Raw genomic sequence first — 25,200 nt, forward strand, 5'->3', positions numbered from 1 at the left:
CATGTTTGAAACATGAGGGGAAGACACCGGTTGTTAGTGACAGGTTGAAAAGGTGGGATAGGTTTGGGATGAAGACTGTGGTAAGGTTAGGGATGAGGTGGGATGGGATTGGGTCAAGTTTGCAGGTGGTGAGGTGTGATTTGGAGAGTAAAGAGGAGACTTGACCTTCTGTAATGGTGGAAAAGTGGGGTTTGGAGGAGGAAGGTTGAGTAGATATGAGGAGGGGTTGTGCAGACTTTAGGCAAAAGCTTTGTCTGATGGTGTCAATCTTCTGCTTGAAGAATGAGGCAAAGTCTTCGGCTGAAATGAGAGAAGAGGGAGGAGGTGCTGGGGGACGAAGGAGAGAATTGAAAGTGTTAAATATCTGTTTAGGGTTGTGAGACAGGGAGGATATGAGAGATGAGAAGTAGGTTTGTTTTGCTGTAGTGAGTGCAGACTTGAAAATAGTGAGGGATTGTTTGAATGCGATGAAGTGCTCGATGGAGTGAGACCTTTTCCATCTCCGCTCCGCAACCCTGGAGGCCTGTAGCAGTTCTTTAGTAAGTTTGGTGTGCCAGGGTTGCCTGTTGATTGTGCGAGATTTGGTATGTGTGAAAGGGGCATCATTAAATGGTTAATGATGAATCAGGCCCTATATATACTTTTTTGGGATGAACCACTTTAGGGTGTCTGTACACACTCCAATGGGAGCCTCTGTTGGCAGTCTCAGTAGATTTGATTGAACATGTGTAGATAAAAACTGGAATGACAATAAGTGCAATAGGGTCTTATCCGGATTACAAAGGAAATAGTAAAATGGGATTGCCCACCAGGGGATTTGTGAAAGTCACAACCCCTTTGTTAGCTTGTAAGCAAAGACAGCTGCTACAGATCCATCAAACAGATAGTAAGTAAACTTGGAGATGAAAGTGGATGTAACTGCCCTGCTGAGGGTCGAATATATAATTGGAAACCAGATGCGGCATAGATGCGGTTTTAATTGTCATCGCCTTTCGAGGTAATAATACCTCTTCATCAGGACAAACCACAATGATCTTTGATCTTGATCATCATTGTGGTTTGTCCTGATGAAGAGGTACGATTACCTCAAAACACGTTGACATAAAAATACCGCATCTATGCCGCATCTGGTTTCCCATTATACAGTTGAAACCAGAAGTTTACATACAGTATTTAAAAAGACATGCATGTTTTTCTCAATATCTGACATGAAATCAGGATAAACCTTTCCCGTTTTAGATCAATTTGGATAACCATAATGTTTAATATTTGCCAAATGCCAGAATAATGAGAGAGAGAGAATACAGTTATATGAAAAAGTTTGGGCACCCCTATTAATCTTAAGCTTAATGTTTTATAAAAATTGGTGTTTTTGCAACAGCTATTTCAGTTTGATATATGTAATAACTGTTGGACACAGTAATGTTTCTGCCTTGAAATGAGGTTTATTGTACTAACAGAAAATGTGCAATCTGCATTCAAACAAAATTTGACAGGTGCATAAGTATGGGCACCCTTATCATTTTCTTGTTTTAAATACTCCTACCTACTTAGTGCAGTTTTGAGAATATCACTGTGTTATCAGCTGTATATCTACCAATTCTCTGAATGCTGAGTTCTGTATAAACGCGCCCACACCACTAATTGGCAGCTTTCTGTGTACATTGTGCAAAAGCAGAAATCTGCCAATCAGTGGTGGGGACGGGGTTATACAAAGCTTATGAATATGGAGGACTACATGGCAGCTGGTTTACAGTACTAGTCCTGTAGTTGTAAGGGGCCTCTCGGTGGAAGGTTTGCTTTGCAGTCCGAAATCACCATGTTACAGTACCCCTGAGTGTGTGTGTGCGATCTGGGGGTTTTCTGCTTACCCCTTTTCAGGCCACAAGTGGTTTGATGGTATGGCGGGCATGTAAATGCATGACGAATCAGTGAGACCAGAATCCGTTGTAAAACGTTAAGAACATCTTTACGGCAATTTCTTAAACAGAACTTTAACAAACAATAGTAGGCACAATACTTTCTGTACATTTCTTCTGTATCATACAGAGGCTCTCTTCTTATGCGTAACATACGGAATTTCAATGGTGTTTGTATTAAGAGTGACAGAATACCAGCTCTGGTCTTCAGTTCTTTATCCTCCACTGCAATGGCACTATGTGTCCCCTCCTGGTCAGAATAGGAATTCTCTAAACCTCCAGAACTGGTTAGCACAGTCTCTTTATGAATCATAGAATGTTACAGTTGGAGGGGTCCTCCAGGGTCATCTGGTCCAACCCCCTGCTCAATGCAGGATTCACTACACCATCTCAGACACATATCTGTCCAGCCTCTGTTTGAAGACTTTCATTGAAGGAGAACTCACCACCTCTTGTGGCTGCCTGTTCCACTCGTTAATCACCCTCACTGTCAAAAAGTTTTTTCTAATATCTAATGTCTAATCTGTATCTTCTCCCATTCAGTTTCACTCCATTGCTTGAAGTCTTTCTTTGTACAAATGGGAATAAAGATGATCCCTCTACAGTGTGACAGCCCCTGAGATATTTGTAGCCAGCTATTAAGTCTCCTTTTAGTCTTCTCTTTTACAAGCTACATTCCAAAATCCTCTAACCGTTCCTCATAGGACATTGTTTGCAGACAAGTCACCATTTTGGTCGCTCTTCTCTGAACTTGCTCCAGTTTCTTCATGTCTTTTTTAAGATGTGGTGCCAAGAACTGGACACAGTATTCCAGATGAGATCTGACCAAAGGGGGATACAGGGGGATAATTACTTCACGTGATCTAGACCAGTGTTCCCCAACTCCAGTCCTCAAGGCCCACCAACAGATCATGTTTTCAGAATTTCCTTAGTATTGCACAGGTGATAGAACTATTGCCTGGCAGGTGATGGAATTATCACCTGTGCTATACTAAAGAAATCCTGAAAACATGATCTGTTGGTGGGCCTTGAGAACTGAACCCGAGCATTGCACTTGTCCGAGTTACATGGCCGTCTGACTCTTCCCTAAGACATTCGCTTTGATGGCTCTATAAAATGCAGCATCACATACACAATGTGTGAACCCAGCCTTATCCACATTGTATTTCCACTACTTTAACTTTTAAAATGGTTTGGACGGGAATAAGAGAAGAAGAAAAAAAAAACAGCAAATATGCAGGTTCTAAAGTAAAGTTTTGACTGAGCTGTCGGTGAATTGTTCAGTAGGATTTCTTATGCTTTCCTATCCTTATGCTTAAAAAAAAAAACTAAAAGGTAATGTCAAATCTACAGGGTGTACCTAAAGTTTGGACACAGGGCCGGCGTCAGCACCCGGCGCAGCCGGGCAAGTGCCGGGGCCCTGAGCAGGCGGGGGGCCCACTCACCGTCGAGCACCCCGGCGCGCTATGGGACCAGTGAGCGGTGCGGTGCCGGTGTCAGCGCCCGCTTTCCCCCGCTTGCTTAGGGCCCCGGCACAATACTTACCTCTCCCCGTGCCTCCGCAGCAGCTCCAATCTCTTCCACGGCTGCTGCACTGTGACGTCCCAGGTCAGAGGGCATGGTGACGTCTTTACACCGCGCTCTCTCCTGAGCCGTCACAGACAGCGCAGAGCGGGAAGATGCCGGCGCGGGTGAGAGGTCCGGAGCAGCGGCAGCAGGTGAGAAGTGAGGTGAGTATTTGATTTTTTTTATATATATGTATGGAGGCATGGGGCATTATATGGGGGGGGAACAAGTGACATCCTGCATGGGGCATTATATGGGGGGGGACAAGTGACATCCTGCATGGGGCATTATATGGTGGGGGGGACAAGTGACATCCTGCATGGGGCATTATATGGTGGGGGGGACAAATGACATCCTGCATGGGGCATTATATGGGGAGGGGGGAACAAATGACATCCTGCATGGGGCATTATATGGGGGGGAACAAGTGACATCCTGCATGGGGCATTATATGGGGGGGACAAGTAACATCCTGCATGGGGCATTATATGGGGGGGGACAAGTGACATCCTGAATGGGGCATTATATGGGGGGGAACAAGTGACACATCCTGCATGGGGCATTATATGGGGGGGGCAAGTGACATCCTGCATGGGGCATTATATGGGGGAGAGGTGACATCCTGCATGGGGAATTATAAGGGGGGGAGAGGTGACATCCTGCGTGGGGCATTATATGGGGGGGGAGAGGTGACATCCTGCATGGTGCATTATATGGGGGGGAGAGGTGACATCCTGCTTGGGGCATTATATGGGGGGGAGAGGTGACATCCTGCATGGGGCATTATATGAGGGGGAGAGGTGACATCCTGCATGGGGCATTATATGGGGAGGAGAGGTGACATCCTGCATGGGGCATTATATGGGGGGGAGGTGACATCCTGCATGGAGCATTATATGAGGGGGAGAGGTGACATCCTGCATGGGGCATTATATGGGGGGGAGAGGTGACATCCTGCATGGGGCATTATAAGGGGAGGGGGTGACATCCTGCATGAGGTATTATGTGGGGGCCAGTATTCTCTATGGAGCATTATATGGGGGCCAGTATCCTGTGTGGAGCATTATATGGGGACCAGTATCCTGTATGGAGCGCTATATGGGGACCAGTATCCTGTATGGAGCGTTATATGGGGACCAGCATCCTGTGTGGAGCATTATATGGGGACCAGTATCCTGTATGGAGCGTTATATGGGGACCAGTATTCTGCATGGAGCAATATATGGGGCCCATAATACTGTATGGAGGACTATACTGTCCGGTCTGCACTGTGCATTGAGAGAATTCGCTGGTTTCTGAGCTATTATAGAATTTACAATAGATATCGCTCATGTAATGTAAGAAGTGAAATCTTGGCATTGTACTATATATATATATTTCTCTGTGGTATCTGTGCATCATGAATCGTGGTATGTGTTAAAGGGGCCCACTGAGACTCTTTCGCCCGGGGCCCACAAAAACCTGGAGCCGGCCCTGTTTGGACACATAAGCAACAATATATATTTTCAAGAAATGAAATTTATTAACAACATTTTATTCAATTGGAATATTAAATAACTTCTTAAATATGATTTCCATCATTTGCGATGCAATTAATTACAATTAAAATTAATGAAAATTTGTATGTGTCCAGACTTTAGGGACACCCTGTAGTATGTAATGTTATTATACCAGTACGTCTTAAAAGGCGTATTTCCCGTGTGACAGGCTACAGAGCCATGCTGTATCCAGCTGCCTTTTTAAACGAAAGTGAAAGTAATTCCCTCCGCACATCAGGAAGCTTAGAATACTAAATTACAGATTCCATGGCTTGCAAGACAGTAAAGCATGCCTTCTGGAGAGAAGGTCTGGTTGTAACTAGTAAAGCAAAACACACGTGTATAGAAGTGTAGTCCTACATGGTTTGCCCTCTGTAGAGGCTTCAGGCTACCATTCAAGCGTGTTCCTGTGTCTGATGGCCGTGTCCCTGACCACAACACTCAGAACTTCGCTCCTGATGATCTTGATTGCCCTGCAGTTGTCCCTCACAGCCAAAAGTAACGAAGGTAAGAGGCGCGGTTAGAAATTTGGAATGTAACTTTAATTATTGTGGTTTTTTTAGCCTGCGGTAAGGGTTAATGGCATATGTACTGCTCTATTATTATGATTTTTTTTTTGCAATTACTAGGTTCATTACTGCTGTTTAGCGGAATTGTGTTTTCATGTTGCTGGCAATCATAGTAAAGCCAAAAATAAGCAGAAAAAAAAATACAAAAGTAATAACATAGCAGAAAATAATACACAAATAATAATATTAAGTGGAATCTGTCAGCTGGATTTCACACCCCAAACTATTTCTATGTGCAAGTAGCTCTGTAAAAGATAAGTCCAGCAATATATTTATTGTCCATTCCTCTGTTACTGAGAAGTCAAGCTTGAAATTATAAGCAAAATAAGCTTTCGGAGCTATTGTAGATCTGAAGCCTCTGTCACTGCAGCTCTATTCTGATTGAGAGATGACTCCTTTGCCTTAAAGAAGTTGTCCACTACTTTTTCATTGATGCCCTGTCCATAGGATAGGACAATCAATGTTTGATCGGCCAACAGGGCTGTGGAGTCGGAGTCGTGGAGTCGGAGTCAGTGCCAGTTTTGGTGGAGTCGGAGTCGGAATGGGAGTCGGTATAAAATGGACTTAAAATATATAATAAATTGGGTACAGTAGTTCAATGCAGTTTGTGGGGAATATTTTTGGGAAAGTTATGAAATGTCCTATAAATGTCTGTCCTATTCCTGATCTAAGGGCCTAGACTTTTAGCTGAGATGAATCTGTGCTACAGTAAATTTATCACTTAAACATGAGCCATATATGAGGGAGTGGGGGTTGGAGTTGTGGAGTCGGAGTTGGAGTCGGTGTCATGGAAATTGAGGAGTCGGAGTTGTAGGTTTGGCTTACCGACTCCACTGCCCAGTCAGCCGAGGTCCCGCACCCGGCACCCTCGCTGATCAGCTATTATCGCTGCCGCCGGCCGGAATAACTTACTTGAGGTGCTTGGCTAGCTAGCTGTAGTGGCCGCCGCGGGGTAGTAAAAATCCACCTCCCATTGAATTGAATAGGATGCGGATGTGTAGTACCCCACGGCGGCCACTACAGCTAGACGGCCAGGTCCTCAAGTAAGTACCTCCAGCCGGCGGCGGCAATAACAGCTGATCAGCGGGGGTGCCTGGTGCGGGACACTGGCCGATCAAATGTGTCCTACGGAGAGGGCATCAATGAAAAAGTAGTGGACAACTTCTTTAGTAACACAGTATATAGGCTTTCAGACTAGCAAGAGGAAGCGGCGCTGGAGTGACAGAGGCTTCGGCTTCATTGCATATCAATTCCAATGCTGATTTCTCAGTGACAGAGGAACAGACTGGCCATGTAAAGGTGTTGCTGGACTTGTCTTAGCTTCATTTATTCAAAGCGTTTCATTGTATTTTTTGTGGCTTTTAAAGAAAACAAAAATGCTATAGCTGGGGTTACTTTAAAGGGAACCTTTCATGTGAAAAAAAAAGGCTATTACCTTACAGATATAATGGTTAATCTGCAGGTTACTAGCATTTTGATACCATGTGGCTGGAAATGAACTTTATTGTTCTTGGTGTCCTGGGGCTTTCAGTCATAGAGGCGCGATCGGTGCAGCTTAAAATACCGCTCAGTTCATAGTGAACAGCAGCTGTAATCACGCCTTAGTACTGTCTGACCGCCGGCTCAGCAATTAGTTAGCGATGGACCGTAGTTACAGCTGCCGCCCACTATGCCAGCCGCGCCTCTATGACTGAAAGCTCTCTATGACTTTCCTCCCGGCAGCCAGGTTTTCAGTGCGGCTGTCGCACGGCATCATAAGGCTATTAACCCCTTTATGACGTGGTATGTAATAGTACGCACGACGTCATAACCCCCGGTTCTTCGTGGGCTCTGGCGCTGAGCCCGCACTAAACCGGGCACATGTCAGCTGATCCTTACAGCTGACATGTGCCCGCAATCGCGATCCACTCGTGGCTGTTAACTAGTTATATGCCGCTGTCAATCTCTGATAGCGGCATTTAACAGCCCATCGGTGACCCCGTCACATTATCGCGAGTCACCGATGGGTTGGCATGACAGCCCGGGGTCTGCAGCAGACCCCTGTGGTTGTCATGGCCAGATTGCTATGAGTGCCGTCCAGTGGTGGTCGCTCATAGCAAGTGAGCATTTCTGCTACACAGAGGTGATCTGCTCATCGCCTGTGTGTAACAGAAACAATCAGGCAAGTTCTGCTTCTAGTCTCCCATGAAGACTATTTGACTCGCCCCCCCTGGGCCTTGGGGCACTCGGAGCCGAGCAACAGGGCAATAATGGGGGCAGTAGTGGCAACCCGGTCTGTGGCTCAGGGTGGTCAGACCAAATGTTGAGGCAGTCCATTTGTAGGGTTTTAAATGTCCGACTACGCCACCCGTGCATTGCGGTCAGGGAGGACCCCCGCTGCAAGGCAGACCGCTGAGGCTGATGTAGATATGCAGCACAGGGATAGGATAACTCCCCACGGGAAGAGTGTAGCCTCAGGGCAGTGTAGGCGAATGCTGGGGGTGGTGGTGCAGGGCGTCCCAGTACCGTTAGTGCTGGCGTGGTAAGAAACACAAAGACAACGTGTTGCAGTCCTGGGTCTTTTACTCACAGTTCGTATACTCCAAGCCACTTCTGTACAGGTAATGACTGCCCAAGCCGTGCTGCGTCCACCAGGTGAGGAGCTCGGTCAACCCCCAGGCAATTCAAGAGTATGGCACAGGACTCCCTTCTGTCCTTTCTCTGGCTCATGCCCCACCAGTGACCAAACTTCTGTCCAGCTGCCGCGGATCTATGCGGGCAAACGTGGGCCCCGTTTCCCACTATCCTATATGGTGCCTTCCTAGCAGGTTTGGCGGGGGGTCGCACCAATAAATGATCACGACCTCCGGTTCTTGGCTGAGGATTATTTGCCTCCACCAACTTAGGATCCGGTACCTTTTTCTTGCCTGACCCGTCACCCGTTATCTCCTGTGTCCTTAGGGTCCCTTCTACCTTCGTGTTTCTGAGCCTTTCTACTTCTTGGTTCCTTCTCTTTCTGTTCTGTTCCTCTCTCTCGCCCTGCCCGCGTCCCTGAGCCTGGCTCTGGAGCAGAGCTCCTGCAGAGCCTCTACTCCCTGTCTTCTCCTCACAGACTGAACACTGAACTAAGATGGTGCCCACCTTATATACCTCCTCCTCTGTGTGTGAGCTCAGGTGACCAGCACCCAATGAGCTCCTACCTATGCTCAGAAACCAACCCCTATCTGCTCCTACATCACTGGGTTTTCCTCCCCCCTCCCCACTCCAGCCAGGGACATAGTCAGATGTGCCTGCATGTATATATAAATGGGAGTACCGTAGAGCTGTCCCCCGGAAATGGGGTGTGTGTGGTGCATGCAGCTACCTGAGCCCTGGTCCATACTCCATCCTTACCCGGGAGTGGAATACCACACCTCTGGTTGAGGTGCAATACCCCTGTAGCAACCGAACCTTCGGGGCGCTACATATTGAAGCAAGCAGAATGTAAAAAAAAATGTTTTCAAAAATATAAAAAAATATATATATATATATATATATGTTTAAATCACCCCCTTTTGCCCCAATTAAAATAAAACAAAAAAAAAAAAACACATACACATATTTGGTATCACCGCGTTCAGAATCGCCTGGCCTATCAATATAAAGAAAGAATTAATCCGATCGGTAAACGGCGTAACGAGAAAAAAATTCTAAACGCGAGAATTACGTTTTTTTGGTTGCTGCAACATTGAAATAAAGTGTAATAACGAGCGATCAAAACATCGGATCTACCCCAAAATGGTATCAATAAAAACGTCAGCTCAGCGCGCAAAAAATAAGCCCTCACCCAGCCCCAGATCACGGAAAATGGAGATGTTACGGGTTTCGGAAAATGGCACCATTTTCTGTTTTAGCAAACTTTGGATTTTTTTTCCACCATTTAAATAAAAACAATCCTATACATGTTTGGTGTCTACAAACTCATAATGACCTGGAGAATCATAATGGCAAGTCAAATTTTAGCATTCAGCGAACGTGGTAAAAAACAAAACAAAAAAACAGCTGTGGAATTTCACTTTTTTTGCAATTTCACCGCACTTGGAATTTTTTTCCAGTTTTTCAGTACACTATATAGTTAAACCAGTGATGTCGTTCAAAAGTACAACTCGTACCACAAAAAATAAGCCCTCACACGGTCATATTGACCAAAAAATAAAAAAGTTATGGCTCTGGGAATAAGGGGAGGAAAAAACAAAAACGGAAAATGCTCCGATCATGAAGGGGTTAACCTGCAGATTTACCCCATATCTGTAGGTTAATAGCATTTTTTTCACATGACAGGTTCCCTTAAAGTTTTTAGTAAATTATTGAACGGTCTTCCATATGTAAGGGCTATGGATGCCACCACCCCTTTAAGAAGGATTTCTCCCTGTTATTATTCCCACGTGTAGCAGTAGTTGTCCCTGTGTGAGTGTAATGTCTAATGTAATGTTGATGCTTTTATGTGTTCTCCATGTATTGTACAGTGCAGTAGTTGCCTAGTTACAGCAGCATGGCAGAGCCGGCCAGGGGGAGGAGCGTAGCAGGGAGGAGCAGAGGCAGTGAGCTTAGAGACAGGAGACAGGAAGTCAAGGAGCAGTGTCTGGGCGGCCATGCCCAGGACAAGGTGTCAGAGAAGAGCTCCAGAGAAAGGGAGCTTGTGTGAAGACGGGGGTGTCCCCGCAAAGAAGGATTCGAGACAGTGGGGCCGTAAACCCACGAGTGAGGACCTGCTCGTGACAGGTCGGGACCGAGGACAGGTCGAGGCAGTGGGGCCGTAAGCCCATGAGTAAGGACCAGTGATGGTGTAAATGCACTCAGAGAAGAGGCCAGTACACGAGACATCAAGGGTCCATGTGAGTACCAGAGAGTCCGGCAGCCAGAGACCTGAGCCAGGGTTAGAAGGTGCGCGGATCTGTGGCACCCTGCTACGCATAGGTGCCACAGAACCCAGTAGGGTGCATGGATGGACTTCTCCACAAGAGGCCCTCACACATTCACACACCTCCACCCTACCACCTCAGACCACAAGAGGGAGCCCATTAGGGAGATATATAGAGAGGGTGGAGCCAGGCAGCTCAGTCAGTGAGTTCAGTGAGTTGTGAGTAGTCAGACTGAGAGAGTCTGAGAGCGTGCTGATGCTGAGAGCAGCGAAGACGCAGCTCGTCTGCTGCTGCCGTAGTGAGGGCCCTGAGTGTTGCCGACGGCAAAGAGGAAAGGAGAGAGGAGTTGAGGGGGCAGAGGAGCGTACCAGGCTCACCTCGAGATATACACCGGACACCGGGTCTGCGCCTACCGGGCCCCTTTATACCCAGTAGGGACCATCGGACACCTGGAGGACTACAAGTCCCAGGTCGACCAACGCTGACTACAGTACCAGGGCTAGGAGTCATGGAGGCCCCAGCGTCCAGGGAGAGTGATCTCCAAGAGAAGGCCCTACCACCAGGTCAGCAGGTGCAAGAGAGAGAGACAGTAATTAAGCCAGGCCTAGCTCCAGGCAGGTCAGAAGCTTAGCAAGTGGAGGCAACGGATCACGAGGTCCTATACCCGTTCACTGGGGAGAGTCCAGAAGTGCACCCTGCCTACCGAGTATCCTGGACCATACCTGCATCTACACCAGTAAAGGTACTGAAGCGAACCCCCCGTGTGAGTGTCCGTCATTTCTTCCTGAACCGTCCTGGCCGTCTCTCCCCTGCACCATCATCCATTACCTCACGCTGCCCTGAGGCCCGCTCCACCTGTGGGGAGCCGTTCCATCATAAGCTGCCCTAACATCTGCCTCAGAGGACTGCTCCGCAGCGGCGGCTCCCTTTAGCCGCATTCCACAGGTGGCGTCACGAACACTTTTCAAATCCCCGATAAATAATTCCCCTTTTTGTTGACCGCCCTGGGCCACGGACTGGGCCAGCCACCGTGATATCCCCCATCAGCATCCATAGGCCCGGCTGGCGAGTACCCCACGGCTCTGGGGGCGAGACAGATCCGAGGACAGAGACTAGGCACTAAGCAGAGTCCGGCAACCATAGACCCAGGCCAGGGTTAGAAGGTGCGCGGGAGAGAGAGAGAGTGCCGACAGCCCTCAGCAGGAGCTGAGGACCGAACAGAGGCTGTGGAAAAGGGATGTACATATATATATCTATATCCGAGTAGCACAGCGAGAGAGAACAGGGACTGTGGAAAAGGGATAAGAGCCTTATCCAAGTAGCACAGCTTCCCTAGGAGAAGCGGCAACCAGGACAGAGGGTGTGCAGAAGGTGAAAGTCTGCCTGCTGTGATAAACTGAGTCGGAAGGTAGAGAAACGGCTTATTGTCCCTGCATAAGACCTGGGCCTGAGAATATCTGCTGCACCTGCCTGTACACTGCAATCTGTCAGTAAAGTTGGTTTTATTTAAAAGCACTGACTCTATCCGTTTATTTTTGTGCGAGCTGCCGGGGTGCAGCTGAAGGTTGCTCAGTAGACTCGCCCACGACTACCATCCCGTGCCACCTCGTTACACACAGAAAGAGTTTCATTTTTTTTTTACTTGTCTTTGTACTTGCAGCTTGTTCTAGGTTATTTATTCTTCCAAGTTTTCTTTCAGGATGTGAAAAACAACAGGGAACATGTATTTATCAGATATAACAAAATAAAAAATGCCACTAAGGACACTTAAAATTCAGCTATTTTTTAAAAAAGCATCAAATATGCTGAATAATTTGTGTGTTAAGTAGCTTTTAAGTGTGTAAAAAATACTTTACTGAGATGGTACATTTTTTCTTCCTATTTGGTGTTTGCTGTGTCCTGACCCACTGTACACTATACGGAAAATATGATCCACTAGTTGCCACATGCTTGTGCCTAGCTCTTGCCTCAAGGGATAGTACTTGTTCTGCCAGAAAAGTTGAGCCAAACCTGCTCCGTTTGGTAGAGGTAACACATCTGAGCGCTCTGATCTGTTCTCTTTCCTGCCCACTGCGAGTACAGCTCCTAAGTTTCTTCCACTGGCCTGTGAGATTGCATTTTTATGAGCTACTCAAAAACATCAAAATGGATATAGTTTTACTGTAATTTACTGTGGTTTTGTAAAACTATGATAAATTGTAAAACCATATCGTTTTGTTTTGACCCAAGGTCAAAATTTCCTTTTTTTAAATTATCATTACAGAAAAACTGCTCTAAACTGGATGCTTCATGTGTGAATGGAAGAATGTGGGGAGGCAAGAAATTAGCAAACTATTAACAAATATAACGATTAAGCCCAGAGGCCAAGAATTTGGGGACCCTTATGACTTTAGACCTCATAGTGAAATATGAATGATTACTAGCTAGAGTTTGCAGGGGAGATAAACTCCTCATACAGAATGTCGCTGGGTATTGGTTCTGAAGTATTGCCAGTAATAGATGAGAATGCTAAAAAAAGTTTATGTGCATGATGCGCCCAGGGGATGGGGACGACTCGGCGCCCGGGCCTTGTTGTTGCCTGACCTCGGGGGATGTCGCGGTGGTCGGCTCCCGGGCCCGTACCCTGGGGTCACTCTTAAAAGAAAGGGAAAAGTTATATGGGATAGGGAATGTTCGTGACGCCACCTGTGGTGTCTGGTGAGGATCACCAGCGCTGCGACAGTCCTCTGAGGACTCTGTGGTCAGGCAGCTTAGTTGGTGCGGCTCCCTACAGGTGGAGCGGGGCCTCAGGGCAGTGTAGGAGAAGGATGCAGGACAGAGGGGACCCAGCCGGGTCAGAGGAAGAATAGGCACACACACAACAGTTCACTTCAGTACCTTTACTGGTGGTGTTTCAGGCACGATCCAGGGCACTTTAGGGTGAAGGGTGCATATCAGGACTCTCCCCAGTGAGCGGGTGTGGGGCCTCCTGTTCCTTGCCTTTCCTTGATAAGTTTCTGACCTGCCTGGAGCTAGGCCTAACTTGGTCTCTGTCTTGCACCTGCTGACCTGGTGGTAGGGCCTTCTGTTGGAGATCACACTCCCTGGTCTCTTGGGCCACGCTACTCTTCACCGCTCTTTTGGTGTCGGCACGCCCTAGGCTCGCTAACTCGAGCTCTCTGTGTCTGGACTGAACTGACTGAGCTCCACTGCAGGCTAGCTTCTGCAGGAGCTCCTCTCAACAGACTTGACTTTCTAACAGACTGAACTTCTCACAGACTGTAGACTCCAGACTGCATACTCCAGACTGTAGACTCCAGACTGAGATGCCTAGCTCCACCCTCCCTTTATATATATCCCTATCCGGGCTCCCTCTGCTGGTCTGAGGTGGTAGGGTGGAGGTGTGTGAATGCTATGAGGGCCTCTTGTGGAGAAGTCCGTCCATGCACCCCTCTGGTATCTGTGGCACCAATGTGAAGCAGGTCGCCACATTCCCCCCTAGCAAAGCTCAGTACTCCCGGACTGAAGTAATCTTTATAACAGGTAACAACAATAACTCTTCCCTTTATAGGAGGCACTTTGCTTGAACGTTGCATAATAAAACATTATAAATAATAAATATATACATACATACATACAATAAGCAACCTCAGAATTTAAGTCTGTTCCGGTGAGGTCCCCTGACAGGGTGTCCATCTCACGGGTAAAGTACAAGGTAGCTTGAGGGACCTGTCCAAAGCAAACCCTCAACGTAGGCCCTGGGGTGGCTGCAGGGCATGGCGATCCGGAGTTGGACCTCCACTTCTGCCACGCCAGACAGGCTTTTGTTCTGAGGTCACCTAAAGGGGCACTTCAGGGAGTACAATTATTTACAGCAAACAGTTTTTGGGCTGCACACAGTCCTCAGCCACAAAGTTCTTAATGTACCCTTTCGGGTAGCTAGAGATAACAAGGGAAGTGTCCATATCACTTAAATTGTCCATTAGTAAGGCAAAACACAAATCAAGATACACATATATGAAAATACACAAGACAATACCCCATGGGCAACTATCTACACTGTCAGAGTTTTCTTCTCTATTCTCTGTATCTGACAGGGGTCTGACCTCGTGTGCTACGTGTCGACCTACGTGGTACTGGGAATGCGTGAGGCACTAGTATTTGTACTACCTCCCATTCTGTCAGTTCTAAGTGTTGGGGGACTGCAGGGTTGCCTTAACCTCTCTACGGGACTGGCAAGTATAACATTGGCTGGGCCTTCTTACTCTGCTCCAATCGGGGATCCTTCTTCCGGGGATTTTTCTTGAGCAGGCTCTTCTGAAGCACTTACAGGTTCTACTTGCTGTGGAGGGTCTTCTGGCTGTTGAAAGAAGTGGATCACAGGTATTATTACTGCTCCTCCTAGTTGAGGCCAATCTGCCGGGAAATCTCCTAAGTCAGTATGGAGTTCTTCTTCTTTAGGCTCCTCCAGTACGGTGAGAGGCACTTCTTCTTGGGGCTTTAGCAGGTCTGGACACAACTTCAGATGGTCTCTAGATACCGTTGCAGTCGTTATTCCTCCGTCTTTTCTAATCAAACAGGTCTTCTTGTTATCAAATCTTGAATTTAACACAGTGTAGGGTTCTCTCTCCCACTGGTCATCAAGTTTGTGGTTTCTCCTTTTCCTCATTAACACCACTTCTCCTGGTGTGAAGGGTTCTGCGGGCGCACTTTTATTGTAGTGGGCTTCCTGCTTGTCCCTTACCCGAGTGAGACTGTCTTCGACACAGGCCTGTACTCTTCTGTACTGCTCCTGTCTGGTTGTGTCCCAGTCCTCAGTGGACATATCTGCTTCTGGTTCTACTACACCAAGCTCCAGGTCCATGGGCAACTTCCCGGGTCTTGCTCGCATGAGATATGCTGGAGTACAATTGGTGGAATTCACAGGTATGTGGTTGTACAGATCTACCAGGTCAGGTAGTAGGTCTGGCCACTGATTTCTCTCCTCTAGTGGTAAGGTCTTCAGCAGGTCGATGACCATGTTATTCATCTTTTCACAGAGACCGTTGATTTGGGGGTGGTATGGTGTAGTCCGGATCTTTTTACACCCGTACAGATGGCAGAACTCCTTGAACAATTTGGCTTCAAAGGCTGAGCCTTGATCTGTCAGCACCTGCTCCAGGTATCCATGGGGCCTGCAGAAGTACGCCTGAAACGTCTTCGCCACAGTTTCTGCCGTCAGATCCTTGACGGGGGCGACCACCAGGAACCGGGAGTAGTAATCCACCATGGTCAGGGCATAGGAATATCCTGACCTGCTGGGTGACAGCTTGACATGATCCAGGGCCACGATCTCCAAGGGACGAGTCATCTTGATGGGTTGCAGGGGTGCCTTCTGGCAGCTGTAGTCTTTTCTTCTGAGGCTACAGGGTCCATAATTCCGGCACCACCTCTCAATGGAACTGCGCATTCCTACCCAATAAAACCGACACTTCAGCAGGGTTTCTAGCTTCTTCCAGCCAAAGTGTCCCGCCTGATCGTGGTAGGCTTCCAACACCATCTGGATGTCTGTCTTGGGCACCACTATCTGCCATACCATCTCATAGGTTTTGGGGTTGACGTACCTCCGGCACAGTTTCTCTCTCTAGATGAACAGCCTGCTCTTCTCATTCCACAGCTGCTTAGCTTGTAGAGACGTGTCCTTCTCCAGGAAGGAACCTTCCTGGGTTATCAGCTCTTTGATATGGCTGACAACCGGGTCGCTGTCCTGGGTCTCCTTCCAGCTGTGGTGAGGCAGGGGGTTTAACGTCTTACCCCGATGCCTCCTGGAGGCTCGTTGCTCGTGGACCATTCCATTCCGATGAAAGGCAGGTAGTTCAATCTCCTCCAGGTCATCCACTTCTTCAGTGTCCGACTGGTGAGGCATCCTGGACAGGGCATCGGCGTTGGCGTTCTTGCGGCTCACCCAGAACTTAATAGTGAATTGGTAGTTTGACAGCTGAGCCATCCATCGTTGTTCCATGGCTCCTAGCTTGGCTGTTTCCAGATGAGTCAAGGGGTTATTATCAGTGAACTTACTGGAGGCTAGGTAGTGCTTGAACCGCTCGGTGATGGCCAGACCAGGGTCAGGAACTCCAACTTGAAGCTGCTATAGTTCTCTGGGTTCCTCTCGGTCGGGCGGAGCTTCATGCTTGCATAGGCGATCACCTTTTCTCGGCCATTCTGCTTCTGACTTAACACAGCTCCTAATCCCTCGTTGCTGGCATCAGTGTACAGCAGGAACGGTTGGCTGTAGTCAGGGTAGGCCAGGATTTCTTCGCTGGTCAGGATCCCCTTCATCACCTCAAAGGATTCAGCTTGCTCCTTACCCCACTGGAACGGGGGGTTTCTGCCTCTCCCAGACTGTCCTACCAGGATATCTTGCAAAGGCGCCGCTTTCTTGGTATAGTCCTTCACAAACCTCCGGTAATACCCGACTAGTCCCAGGAACTCACATACCTCCTTGAGGCTCTTCGGCGCCGGCCATTTCTGGATGGCAGTGACCTTCTCCGGGTCTGGTGCTACTCCCTCTGGACTAACGATGTGCCCCAGGTACTGTACCTTTCGCTTGAGCAGGTGGCACTTTGAGGGCTTCAGCTTCATCCCATACCGGGACAGCGACTCAAATACTTCCGACAGGTGCTTCAAGTGGTCCTCATACGTTTTGGAGTACACTATCACGTCGTCCAGGTATAGCAGTACAGTCTCGAAGTTGCGGTGTCCCAGGCAGCACTCCATCAATCTCTGGAATGTTCCGGGGGCGTTGCAGAGTCCAAACGGCATACTATTGAACTCGTAGAGTCCCATCAGGGTGGGGAAGGCCGTCTTCTCCCGATCCTTCTCAGCAACAGCTACTTGCCAGTACCCACTAGTGAGGTCAAGGGTGGAGAAGTAATTTGCAGACTTTAAGGCAGCCAGGGATTCCTCTATACGTGGTAAAGGGAATGCATCTTTATGTGTAATGCGATTTACTTGTCTGTAATCTACACACATTCTCATGCTTCCGTCCTTTTTCCTGACTAGAACTAGGGGAGCTGCCCAGGGACTACAACTATCCCTTACTACCCCTGCCTTCTTCATGTCGTGCAACATCTCTTTCGCCTTCTGGTAGTGTGCTGGTGGTATAGGCCTGTAACGTTCTTTGATGGGAGGATGGTCGCCTGTGGGGATATGGTGTTGAACCCCCTTAATCCTCCCAAAGTCAAGTAGGTGCTTACTGAATACATGCGCGTATTCCTGAACCACCCGGTGTACACCCTGCTTCTGATGGGCAGGAGTGGTGTCTGTCCCAACATGGAGCTGTTGACACCAATCCTCCACCTGGGTTGCCGGGTCATTATCCTCTACTTCGTCTGGTGAGGTTAAGGACTCTGCCGTGTGTATGGAGTTGTTATTTACTGTGTACAGTTTGGCAACCGTGGCGTAGCGTGGTAATCTAACCTCGTCCTCCCCATAGTTTAGGAGGCATACAGCACCCTCCCATTGCGTACATCCACTACCCCTCTGGCAGTCAAGAGTGTAGGTCTATGCTCCGAGCTGAGGGGCTCTACTACCGCCTGGTAGCTCCGTCCTTTGAGACCTATTGCTGCTCTACACCAAATCAGCATTTCACTCATTGGGGGAATCACAATGGGTACCGGGTCTGTCACCCGTACATTACCAATTTCACCGCCTGTTAGCTTTACTTGTTGCTGGTACATAAGGGCTCGGATCTCTTTCTGGAGCGCCCTTCTCTGCCCTGGTCTGGCAGTGTCAGCTATCTGATGGAGCAAGAACAACACTTCTCCCAAACAGTTACTAACAATATTTGTGCCAAGTACCATATACAAATCTGTATCATCAGGATTAGTCTCTACTACAATTAGTCCCTGGTCCTTCAGTTCCACTCTTCCCACTGCCACATCGTTAACCCCGACTAGGTTAAGGGGGAGGCCGTTTGAGGCATACACGGAAAGATTTGGATCTGGTGGGTGAAGTTCGTCTATGGACCAGAACCTTTTGTAAAGGACATCAGGCATGATGGTTACCTGAGATCCTGTGTCCAGCAGAGCAGGTGTCGCGATGCCGTCCAGCGTGATGGACAGGAAAGGTCTTCCTCCCACGAACCTGCGGTACCAGTTTGATGGGCCTGAGGGGTCTACTCCTGGGTGTCGGCCCTCGGCCCCAGGGTTTGCTCGTTTAAAGGACAGCTCCGGACGGCGTGACCTGTCCTGTGGCAGCGGTGGCAGACAGGGTCCTTCAGCCGGCGGCGTTGGTCACTGGTCCTCCCAGGGGGTGGCGTTGTCCTCCTCCTCCTTCTCATCCAGGGGACATCCTCAGGGCTGTCGGCTAGCAGGATCCTCCCTTCCTCCTCGGGCTCCGTCCGCAGCTGCATGGCACTCAGTACAGTGGTCAGGGTTTTGCTCAACTGACGCACTTCAGAGTGCTGGCTGTCCAGCTCACTAGGGGACGTTGCTGGAACCTTGGCTTCAGCAGCCACCGGGGAAAAGGTGGACGCTGCAGGCACTGGGATGGCCCCACCCTGGTAACATTGGATAGCAGTTGTTTCCAGGGGCTGCAGTCCTTTTATAGCCATGTCCTTAAGGGTGTCAAAGGTGGCATCTGGATGATCCAGTGACCACCAACGCATAGTCCTGCTCTCCTCTTGAGACCTCAGTCCCCGGATAAACTGTTCCTTCAGCATTTTATTTTCATTATTGATGCTGGTTGGACTAACCTGTTTCAGAGCTCGCAGGGCCCCTTGTAAATGCCAGGCATAGTCCCGAACACTGTCCTCCGGTTGCTGAGAGCAGTTGTAGAACCTCATCCGGAGGTCTGTCTCAGTACGATTCTCAAAGACAGTCTGTAACTTTTTAAAGATTGCGGACACTGACTCCTGGTCTGCGGCCAACCAGGTTTCTACTTCTCGCTCCGCAGCACCAGTCCATTGTCCCAATACAACAGCGGCTCTTTGCTTGACTGTCATAGAGTACATGTCCAGTATACCGCATATTTTCCTTTTGAATCCAGACAGGGTATCTGGTTTGCCGCTGTACTGGGGGAGCCACTTCGCTCCAGGGATGTACGGTAGGGCCATGGGTATGACAGGGGTTACAAACCCTGTTGGTGGAGCGGCTGCTCCGGCCTGCTCGACGCCGAGCGCGGGTTGATCATCAGGGCCGTTAACCGGTACTCTGGCGTTGTGCTGTTCTTCGGACATTCTGGCGCCCCCCTAGCGAACCATGGCCTACCTTCTTTTCTTTTCTTCTGGTAGGCCGCAGCTCCGCAGGTGACGGTCTTCCTTCAGGACCTTGCGTCGCTTGCATCCTACGTCAGAGCGCTCACCGGGGCTCCTTCCAGGACCTGGCGCTTCCTGGTTTGACGTCAAGGCGTGGGGTGTGTCCGGAGCTTCGCGCGCTTCAGCAGGTACGCCTCTCAGTTTCCTGCGGTTACGCCCTTCTTCCTGATCAGCGGCACAACAATGGCGGCGCTCTTCGCCACAGTTAAATACACAGTTCGGATTAAAGGCGCACAGGACCCGGTGGCAACGGGCACAACACTCCGTCGTTGCAGCGGGCACGGAATCCTGTTACGTGACGCCAGGAAGAGATGACGCGCCCAGGGGATGGGGAAGACTCGGCGCCTGGGCCTTGTTGTTGCCTGACCTCGGGGGATGTCGTGGTGGTCGGCTCCCGGGCCCGTACCCTGGGGTCACTCTTAAAAGAAAGGGGAAAGTTATATGGGATACGGAATGTTCGTGACGCCACCTGTGGTGTCTGGTGAGGATCACCAGCGCTGCGACAGTCCTCTGAGGACTCTGTGGTCAGGCAGCTTAGTTGGTGCGGCTCCCTACAGGTGGAGCGGGGCCTCAGGGCAGCGTAGGAGAAGGGATGCAGGACAGAGGGGACCCAGCTGGGTCAGAGGAAGAATAGGCACACACACGACAGTTCACTGCAGTACCTTTACTGGTGGTGTTTCAGGCACAATCCAGGGCACTTTAGGGTGAAGGGTGCATATCAGGACTCTCCCCAGTGAGCGGGTGTGGGGCCTCCTGTTCCTTGCCTTTCCTTGATAAGTTTCTGACCTGCCTGGAGCTAGGCCTAACTTGGTCTCTGTCTTGCACCTGCTGACCTGGTGGTAGGGCCTTCTGTTGGAGATCACACTCCCTGGTCTCTTGGGCCTCCGTGACTCCTGACTCTGGTACCTAATCAGCTTTTGGTGTTCCTGAGACATATAGTTCACCAGGGGTTCCGGTTATTTCTGCTGGATGTAAGGAATCCCTGCAGACGTGGACCCGGTGTCCGGTAAATGGTTTTGGGGTGAGCTGGTTAAGCTCCTCTGCCCCCTATGTTGCTTGCTTACTCCACTCGCCTCGGCCACGCTCGGGGCCCTCACTAGGCTTCACACGGGCAGTAAGCCTCGCTACTCTTCACCGCTCTTTTTGGCGTCGGCACACCCTAGGCTCACTAACTCGAGCTCTCTGAGTCTGGACTGAACTGACTGAGCTCCACTGCAGGCTAGCTTCTGCAGGAGCTCCTCTCAACAGACTGACTTTCTAACAGACTGACCTTCTCACAGACTGTAGACTCCAGACTGCATACTCCATACTGTAGACTCCCGACTGAGCTGCCTAGCTCCACCCTCCCTTTATATATCCCTATCCAGGCTCCCTCTGCTGGTCTGAGGTGGTAGGGTGGAGATGTGTGAATGCTATGAGGGCCTCTTGTGGAGAAGTCCGTCCATGCACCCCTCTGGGATCTGTGGCACCAATGCGCAGCAGGGCGCCACATGCACAAGTGAGATGGTTTTATACTGAATTAGAATGAGGTCAGTCTAGCGCATGTGCTGATATACCCGGTAGCATCTCAGTGACCATAGAAGAAAGACTTTCTCGCCAGTGAAGGTCTGACACACAGACAGCGTACACAGCCACTGGAGGAGGTTGTGCTGAGAGAAAGCTGGTGTCATAGTTTACTAGCAGTGTGGAAGTACTCATTACTAAAGAGAACCTTTCTGCTGATTTATGCTGCCCAAACCACAGGCAGCATGAATCAGAGCCTGGCTAAATGATTGCAGCCAGGTATATTTTTAAATATAGTTACATACAAGTATAACTATTAAATATAGTTAGGTGATCCAGCTTCTCCCCGCACTGCTCTAGTTGATTGGCAGGTCTCTCCCATGTGTATAATGTTTTCTCTGCCTATTGTCCCGGGATCTTCAAACTATATTTTCTCTAAAATACATAAGCATTTCAAAGAAAAATATTCAGTGGCATGTAAAAGCTTGGGCTACCCTGGTCAAAATTACTATTATTGTGGACAGTTAAAGAAGTTGTCCACTACTTTCACATTGATCCATAGGATAGGGCATCAATGTATCATCGACCGGGGTCCCGCACGCGGCGCCCCCACCGATCAGCCATTATCGGTGGCGGTGGCCGCCAGCCGGAAGTCCTTACCTGCGGTGTTTGGCCGTCAAGTTGTAGTGGACGGCGCTTGTCACTGCACATCACCCTCCCATTCAATTGAATAGGAGGCGGATGTGCAGTACCCTGCGGTGGCCACTACAGATGGATGGCCAAGCGCCGCAGATTAGCAGTTCCGGCTGGCGGCCGCCGCCACCAATAACGGCTGATCGGCGGGGGTGCCACGTGCGGGACCTCGACCGATCATACATTGATACCCTATCCTACAGATCAATGTGAAAGTAGTGGACAAACCCTTTAAGCAAGTTGAAGATGAAATCATCTCTAAAAGACCTAAAGTTAAAGATGACACATTTCCTTTGAATTTTAGGAAAAAAAAATATATATATTTTTTCACCTATTACATTTTAAAAATTACAAAAAGGAAAATGGGCCGATGCAAAATTTTGGGCATCCTTGGAGATTTGTGTGCTCACATAACTTTGACCAAGGTTTCAGAACTTAATTAGCCTGTTAGGGTTATGGCTTGTTCACTATCATCATTAGGAAAGGCAAAAAGAGGCTGGGGCATATACATCACAGGAGAGGCTGGGGCATATATATCACAGGAGAGGCTGGGGCATATATATCACAGGAGAGGCTGGGGCATACACATCACAGGAGAAGTTAAGGCATACACATCATAGGAGAGGCTGGGGCATATGCATCACAGCAGGAGAAGTTGGAGCACATATGTAAAGTGACCAAGGGAGGTAGCCGTGGTCGAGTTGCTGCTCAAAGCGCCCTGGCACTTTACAGGAAAATCATGTCCCAGTCCCAATGTGCTTTCAGGTGTAGGCCACAGGCCTCTGCTGTCTCCAGGTCCAGCTGCCGAACATAACTTAGGGGACGCCCAGTTCATTTCCACAAACAAAAACTTGAATTGTCCAGTAAACTTATCAGATTGTAACACGCAATATTGGGCTCAACACTGCTTTTTTCTTATTTCCTTAATACAATACATTTTCAGCATTATTATCCATTCCTCCTGGACTATCCCCACATTTACTGTTTTCGTCAGCCCAAGTTATTTTCCGTCCAATTCTACAGTACACCTGGGATCCACTACCTTCCCTTCACGCAGTTTCACATTCATCTTCCTCTGTACGCCAGAGGATAAGGCAGTCTTTGTAGTACCTGTAGCGAGCCTTAAGCTACGGATGTTGCAGGAATGTCCACAACGGATTCCAGTAAGGCCTCCCACTGCCCCGAATGATAGATTCTTGCTGTTGCTAGCAGCCCACTGGTCTTGAACTTGACCTTGGTTACTGTCGTTCCCTGTCTAACTATCTAACAGGAAGCAATCCCTTTTTTACTGGGGATTGTCCCTCCCACTATGGGCTAGTCCCAACTTTAACTATGTCTGTCCCTACAACATGTAACTGGGCAGATCACCCCTCATGCATTACATCTACTTCTTATTAAAACACTTATACTGCTTACCAAAGTCTGTTCTACCCCATAGTCACTATCTTACTACCTACGGTATCTTATGTCCTAAATCCTAACCTATGCTCATCTTACACTGTACACTTAACATTAATACACATTACTTATCTATATTATACTAACAATACTCATCACACTCCATACATTATACATTATCATATCTTATTTTATATATATATACGGTATATATATACAGTGGGTACGGAAAGTATTCAGACCCCTTTAAATTTTTCACTCTTTGTTTCATTGCAGCCATTTGGTAAATTCTAAAAAGTTCATTTTTTTCTCATTAAAGTACACTCTGCACCCAATCTTGACTGAAAAAAAAACAGAAATGTAGAAATTTTTGCAAATTTATTAAAAAAGAAAAACTGAAATATCACATGGTCATAAGTATTCAGACCCCTTGCTCAGTATTGAGTAGAAGCACCCTTTAGAGCTAGTACAGCCATGAGTCTTCTTGGGAATGATGCAAAAAGATTTTCACACCTGGATTTGGGGATCCTCTGCCATTCTTTCTTGCAGATCCTCTCCAGTTCCGTCAGGTTGGATGGTGAACGTTGGTGGACAGCCATTTTCAGGTCTCTCCAGAGATGCTCAATTGGGTTTAGGTCAGGGCTCTGGCTGGGCCAGTCAAGCATGGTCACAGAGTTGTTCTGAAGCCACTCCTTTGTTATTTTAGCTGTGTGCTTACGGTCATTCTCTTGTTGGAAGGTGAACCTTCTGCCAAGTCTGTGGTCCAGAGCACTCTGGAAGAGGTTTTCATCCAAGATATCTCTGTACTTGGCCGCATTCATGTTTCCTTCAAATGCAACCAGTCGTCCTGTCCCTGCAGCTGAAAAGCACCCCCATAGCATGCTGCTGCCACCACCATGTTTCACTGTTGGGATTGTATTGGGTAGGTGATGAGCAATGCCTGGTTTTCTCTACATATACTGCTTAGAATTATCACCAAAAATTTCTATCTTTGTCTCATCAGACCAGAGAATCTTTTTTCTCATAGTCTGGGAGTCCTTCATGTGTTTTTGAGCAAACTCTATGCGGGCTTTCATATGTCTTGTACTGAGGAGAGGCTTCCGTCGGGCCACTCTGCCATAAAGGCCCGACTGGTCGAGGGCTGCAGTGATAGTTGACTTTGTGGAACTTTCTCCCATCTCCCTACTGCATCTCTGAAGCTCAGGGGTTCTTCTTTACCTCTCTCACCAAGGCTCTTCTCCCACGATTGCTCAGTTTGGCTGCACGGCCAGGTCTAGGAAGACTTCTGGTGGTCCCAAACTTCTTCCATTTAAGGATTATGGAGGCCACTGTGCTCTTAGGAACCTTGAGTAATACAGAAATTCTTTTGTAACTTTGGCCAGATCTGTGCCTTGCCACAGTTCTGTCTCTGAGCTCCTTGGGCAGTTCCTTTGAGCTCATGATTCTCATTTGATCTGACATGCACTGTAAGCTGTGAGGTCTTATATAGGCAGGTGTGTGCCTTTCCAAATCAAGTCCTATCAGTTTAATTAAGCACAGCTGGAGCAGAACCATCTCAAGGAGGATCACAAGGAAATGGACAGCATGTGATTTAAATATGAGTGTCTGAGCAAAGTGTCTGAATTCTTATGACCATGTGATATTTCAGTTTTTCTTTTTTAATGAATTTGCAAAAAAATCTATATTTCTGTTTTTTTTCAGTCAAGATGGGGTGCAGAGTGTACTTTAATGAGAAAAAAAATGAACTTTTCAGAATTTACCAAATGGCTGCAATGAAGCAAAGAGTGAAAAATGTTAAGGTTGTCTGAATACTTTCCGTACCCACTGTGTGCATATATATACATATATATATATATATAT

The 25,200-nt window shown here is 48.2% G+C and overlaps 1 protein-coding gene across 3 annotated transcripts in view; it reads left to right on the forward strand.

Annotated features, from left to right (window-relative positions):
- Positions 1-5,242: 5,242 nt before the first annotated feature.
- IL15RA (interleukin 15 receptor subunit alpha) overlaps positions 5,243-25,200 on the forward strand; it is a 124,723-nt gene continuing 104,765 nt past the window's right edge. For all 3 annotated transcript variants that reach the window (XM_073652461.1, XM_073652459.1, XM_073652460.1), the window contains exon 1: positions 5,243-5,530. Coding sequence is in view for 2 of the 3 variants with exons in the window: in XM_073652459.1 (XP_073508560.1) it covers positions 5,440-5,530 (91 nt within the window). In the remaining variant the exon portion in view is untranslated. The remainder of the gene's footprint in view (positions 5,531-25,200) is intronic.

This window comes from Phyllobates terribilis, unplaced genomic scaffold (assembly GCF_046119375.1).
Source record: "Phyllobates terribilis strain yellow unplaced genomic scaffold, ASM4611937v1 Scaffold_11__3_contigs__length_659146591, whole genome shotgun sequence".
NCBI classification, from domain to species: Eukaryota; Metazoa; Chordata; class Amphibia; order Anura; family Dendrobatidae; genus Phyllobates; species Phyllobates terribilis.